The sequence below is a fragment of the Argopecten irradians genome, chromosome 15 (assembly GCF_041381155.1).
Source record: "Argopecten irradians isolate NY chromosome 15, Ai_NY, whole genome shotgun sequence".
Lineage (NCBI taxonomy): Eukaryota > Metazoa > Mollusca > Bivalvia > Pectinida > Pectinidae > Argopecten > Argopecten irradians.
Genome location: NC_091148.1, coordinates 6,935,005 through 6,940,376, shown reverse-complemented (window position 1 = coordinate 6,940,376; position 5,372 = coordinate 6,935,005). Strand labels below are relative to the sequence as shown.

At 34.2% G+C, this 5,372-nt stretch overlaps 1 protein-coding gene across 1 annotated transcript; it reads right to left on the bottom strand.

The window, feature by feature from the left end:
* Window positions 1-991: 991 nt before the first annotated feature.
* LOC138309663 (adenosine receptor A2b-like) lies at window positions 992-2,050 on the bottom strand. Its single transcript, XM_069250879.1, has one exon. The coding sequence runs from the start codon at window positions 2,048-2,050 to the stop codon at window positions 992-994; it is 1,059 nt and encodes a 352-aa protein (XP_069106980.1).
* Window positions 2,051-5,372: the final 3,322 nt, after the last annotated feature.

The following is a 5,372-nucleotide window of genomic DNA, read 5'->3' as shown; positions in this document are numbered from 1 at the left end:
TTGGTCGGTTCAACATTCCAATATTCGTTCGGTTAAACATTCAAATATTCTTTGTAGCTGTAGAAATTATCATAAGACGCCGATAACAGCAATGTTGTTTTACAAGCGTTGTTAATCCCGTATACAATGCCTCTGAGTAAGGTATGTTTGGTATCACTTTTGATACACTAATAATTACCTTAATTTCTTCAGATCGATATCAAGATCATTTTGGAATGGGTAGTGATCACTTAGATCATTAATCGACTAAACGGATCTATTTTTTCCTCCTATTTGACTTTATTGTTCCTAGCTTTTCCCTTGAAAAAGCCTCAATTTTGGTCTTCAGTTGATCGTTCGCGCTCGTGGGAAAGGCTTTGCAGTCTGTCCCGTAATTGATATATAAGATGGAATTTAGGGTTTGTCACAGTTATAAAAAGCTGTTATTTAAAATTAAGATAAGATCTGCATTCAATTTGGTTAAAACATATTTTACCATAGAATTGAGCGACAACTTGAATCTTTGCGAAAACACGCCCGCGTTTATGTGAATCACGAAATCCGAAATGAAACCTATCGTAAGTGTCATTATCACTTCAGATTTGTTTATACACGCGAACATGTACATGTTCATCTTACTTGGGACATTTTCAATCAATGTCAGTCGCTGACCAGTCCGATATTCGATTTACATTGGGTCCAAAATGGATATTTTCGGATTGCAATGTAATGCACATTGATTCCATTTACGGTTTTATTCATTTTGTTTGTCTGATGTGTTTAATTGCCTTTTGACAGAGAGGGTCATGTTAGGGAATACCAGGTTCGGTGGTGGATAAAAACTGGAGTACCCAGATAAAACTAACATAGACCAGGGGTCAGGACCTGACAACTACCTTACATGGGATTCGAACCCGGTCATCGTAGTTATATTCCATTTTGGAATATTTGAACAAAGTTTTGATATTCAAATACATTTATGTACCAAACTGCTGATATTCGTTGACATTTTCTAAAATAAAGATCTCAATTTAGAAATTCCATTATTCAAGGTAACTCTAATATCGGGGGATCTAAAGCAATATATAAAGGGATTAATTAGAGAATTGACACTTGTAAAAGCCATCATCACGTGCCTGGTTGTTCTTCTAGTTGGTTCAAATAAATGTAACCCGTGTGTCAATAGGCCCAAGTTCAATGGCGTCACACAGATGAAAAAGTTGATAATAATAAGGATAATTGTAAGCGTGCTTTTAGAACGCATTCTATCAGCTTGGCTTCCCTGTAGCCTGGTCCTCTGTTGGTTGTTTTGTTCACTACTCCTAAGATTGCTTGCTCTTGAAGGATCCAATCGAGCATTGGTCGTGCCTGTTGCAGTCGTATCGATGTTGTTTGTAGGTCCGACTTGCGTCCGAAATTTACGGCTGTGACTTTGTAGAACTATTATCATCGCGATACAACAAATCACAATGAGGCATTCGATAAAAGTAGCGAAAAGACCGGTAGCAGCAGTGAAGTGGCGCAGTCGGTCGCAAAAAATACTTTCCAGTTTACATGAAACTTTGTGATTCTTAGGAAATCCAAGAATAAAATAAATCAAGGTCAATGAAATGAATATGAATAAAAACATGCTGCTTAGCATTCGGAAATACCTCTTGACGTATTCAGATGTGTATCTCCACGAGGGCCTGGCCAGTAAGAATGTTCGATCAATACATATTACACAGACCTGTCCTAATGAGTTGAAGTAGATGAGCGCAAAAAAGTACATTCGGAAAAAACAAGACATGTGGGTTATTTTATTGTTGGGATCCACGAACGTAATTAAAATTGGAAACAAGGAAAGCCCTACCAGAAGATCTGTTAATCCCAATATAAGAAGGTGTATATTGCGGGTTTTAGGATTTCGAAGTTGTGTAAATATTACAGCAAATATTGCTGGGATATTAACAATCACTGTTGCTCCTCCAACCACTATCACACTAACTTGAATCCAAGTAGGAGCAATTTCTTCTGTGCCGTTATCTGTGTAGTCACTGACATTCGACGGAGTGGAGCAAGAATTCGCCATCTGTTGACAGAATAATTGGCAAAGCATATTAAATTTGCCTTGTTTGGATTAATATTGATCTCCTGTGAAATACGCTAAACTTAATTGCAAGCGACACAAAAACTATTATGTACATAGTAAATATGTGTATAACGAACAAGCTTTCAGCATATCCAAGTTATTACATACATGTAGTAATTTTCCTTTCAGGTTATTTTTTTCAATTTCAAATGTATACTTTTTAACTTGCATTGTAAGCTTTAAATCTGTATTTAATTAGTGTATAACAAACTATGCTTATAACGAAGTAAGTTCGTTGTCTGTAGAGATTCTTTATAACCGTTATTTACTGTAGTCGATTTGATGTGATATATAAAACTAATTCAAAATGTAATTAGAAATAGCTAGCCCTACATTCATGTATTGAGTGTCATCGTTTGAATGGATTTCAATTCATTCGCAGAATAAAAGAATGCTGTATACAAAACTAACCGAATTTGTTTACATTGAAGAAGGAAATTTTGCAAATCAAAAGTTGATAATAACACAATTATCATAAACTTCATCATGGATGTCATGCTTTTGATTATAATACTCAACAACGGAGAATAAAGATTAATATAATCTTTCCATACCTAGAGAGCGTGGCAACAAAATCACAACCCGAGGGGTAATTCAGGAACGTCCATTCAGGAATTCTATCGAGGGTTGTGATTTTGTTGTCACACCCTCATAGGTAGAGAATGATTCTTTTTCTCCTACATACAAAGAAAAAGAGATAATAGCCCAAACAAAGGCATTTTCACCACAACATGATTGGTTCCATCGTCTGCACGTCAATATTGATGACGTTATCGACAATGCACTTCATGGTCAGACCGCATGAAGTCATGACGTCATGTAATTGTCTTCAGGTTCAAAAGGTTAGTGCGCGCAATCTCTCATACCCTAGGGGTTGACATAGAAATCTTCCATGACTAAACCCGGTGACAAATCAGTGAATAATGGGAGAAATTATATTCATAAGCTGATAAAATTATTCAAAAGAAATACTGTTAAAATCAAATGCAATACAAACATCATAAAATATAATATAAGTATCACTATGTATATTCAATTAACCAAATATACCACTTTTATTATTATTCATGTATAAACACATGTATGTATATGTATTTCCAAAATTAGGTCACGAAGGTCCATTGAAATCGTCTGAAAATAGTCCACAACTATTTTGTATCGTTCATTTTACGGAAGATTCGTACTTGCACAATGTAAATGCAAATAAAAAGAACATCAAGTTCAGAACAACGGGAAGTATGCTTAACTTGAACAGTGCATATCTAATTGAATTAATTCATTTCGAAGATGATGAAGATTCTTAAAGTTAAGATATCGTTATCCAGTAAGAGGAATCTATATCATGACATATCTATGACCATCTTTAAAGTTACCGCCGACGAATGATATTTTATCTCTATTATAAACAAGAGCAGACGAATTAGTATTTTTCAGTTACAAACGTTACGTCCATTTTACCCCAAAATGAGAAATAAAAACTTCACTAATCATATGATAAAGCTAATCATGCTTTGAACAACTGGACCAAGGGCTTAAGATGTGATAGACATATAAATACACATTGAAACATCAGTTATTGTTCAGATGGTGGGTATCGTTTATTATCGATGGCGATGAAGCATCTTTAAGCGATTCATACTGACCAACAATTTTGCATTTATCGTCTTGGCAAAGCAAGGAGTTATTTTAATTTTATAATATTCACCCATTATGACTTCCGGTACGTATCGGTCACATTCTTCCGATACAGACCAATAATTCAATATTGTATTAAGTGAGCGTTTGTGTATCAAGTTACCTTAGATATAAAAATAATGATATGATATGCATATGCTCTGAAATCCGAGTAATTGGCATGCTGTTTAATTCTGGAGTGAGACATTTGAATAAATCCATTCGGTCTTTGTGTTTGATTAACATGTATTTATGACGTATGTAGTTGTATAGTACATGTATAATACTCTTTCATATGTGGATTATATTCTAGGGTCACAGAATGTTGTAAAACCTGAGGCCTATCCTTCATATTCACATAATTATGATAGAGTATTTTTTCTGATACCTAAACGTTTTATTGCAATTTTATAAAATACGTTCAAAGAATACCCCAACTGCAAGTCAATCATTTATCTAGTTTCTGAAAAAAGGTAATATTTTACCGAGAAAATAGTAATTTTGTTGACGCTGTGACGTCACGATGCTGTATTGCATGGGTAGACATGTAATACCGATTCAGGCGACATGAGTATATCGCCCTAGACGAGCCAGGTAAAATAATATAATAATATAATAAATATATATATATCAAATTCGTCGTGATTGTTATCCAACCCTTTACTTAAATAAAGGCTAAAGGAAGTGTATCACAAGATGTGTTTTAGTTTTGTACTTGTTATTCAGGTGATAATTGTTTTACATTTTGAAATGTTAATTTGAAAATCAACTTCAAACTTTGAAATTCCTTCGATACATTTTTGAAAAACAGGTCACTGGTTAAGTCAAATTGCATTAAATGAATACTTCCCTAAACGATGAATATCGTATATTCCTGTATATGATATTCCTATTTACGCATTGAAAATAACATAGTGCAACGCCCGTGTTCACAGCAATACAGTAAACAGCAATGTGCTGCTATCCGACTACTTTTATGTACATGGGAAGACTTTACTACCTGTCGAGCACAGAATTCTCATAGTGCTATGATATTAATGCAATCAAAGCCTTTACAAAAACAAATCTAATTAACTATCCATAACGACGATAGTACATCTTTTAAGAACATCACTTGCATTGTTAAACAGATATGAATAGTAAAGCACATATTATCTATGGAACAATTTAAAGATGACACTATTGAGTAAACATCCGTTCTCAGGAAGTCATGTTTTTCCATTTACTGGATATTTTCTTTTCTGCAAAAACATAGGCCGAACAAGTAACACTAAAAATCTTATTAAAGGCCCACTAGCTTTCCGAAATGGCTTTTAAATTTCAAAATGGGAATGTAAAACGAGATCGATAATTTTGTAGAGTCGCAGATGTTATTAACTTACCGTTGATATTACATTCATTATCATCTTCTGAACAACAAAATAAAATGAATAAAATGACTAAAATGTTAATTTTCATAACGCGGGTCGTCTAGTATTTCCAGCCGTCGTTCTAAATACCGCGCGGTAGCTGAATATTACTGCGCAAGACGGCAAAACAACGAAATGAATCTTCAGCTATTTATATTACGCAGGTAATCTTGCATATA

Coding starts and splice junctions, on each gene's coding strand:
- LOC138309663 (XM_069250879.1), bottom strand. CDS start 2,050: ATGGCGAATTCTTGCTCCACTCCGTCGAATGTCAGTGACTACACAGAT.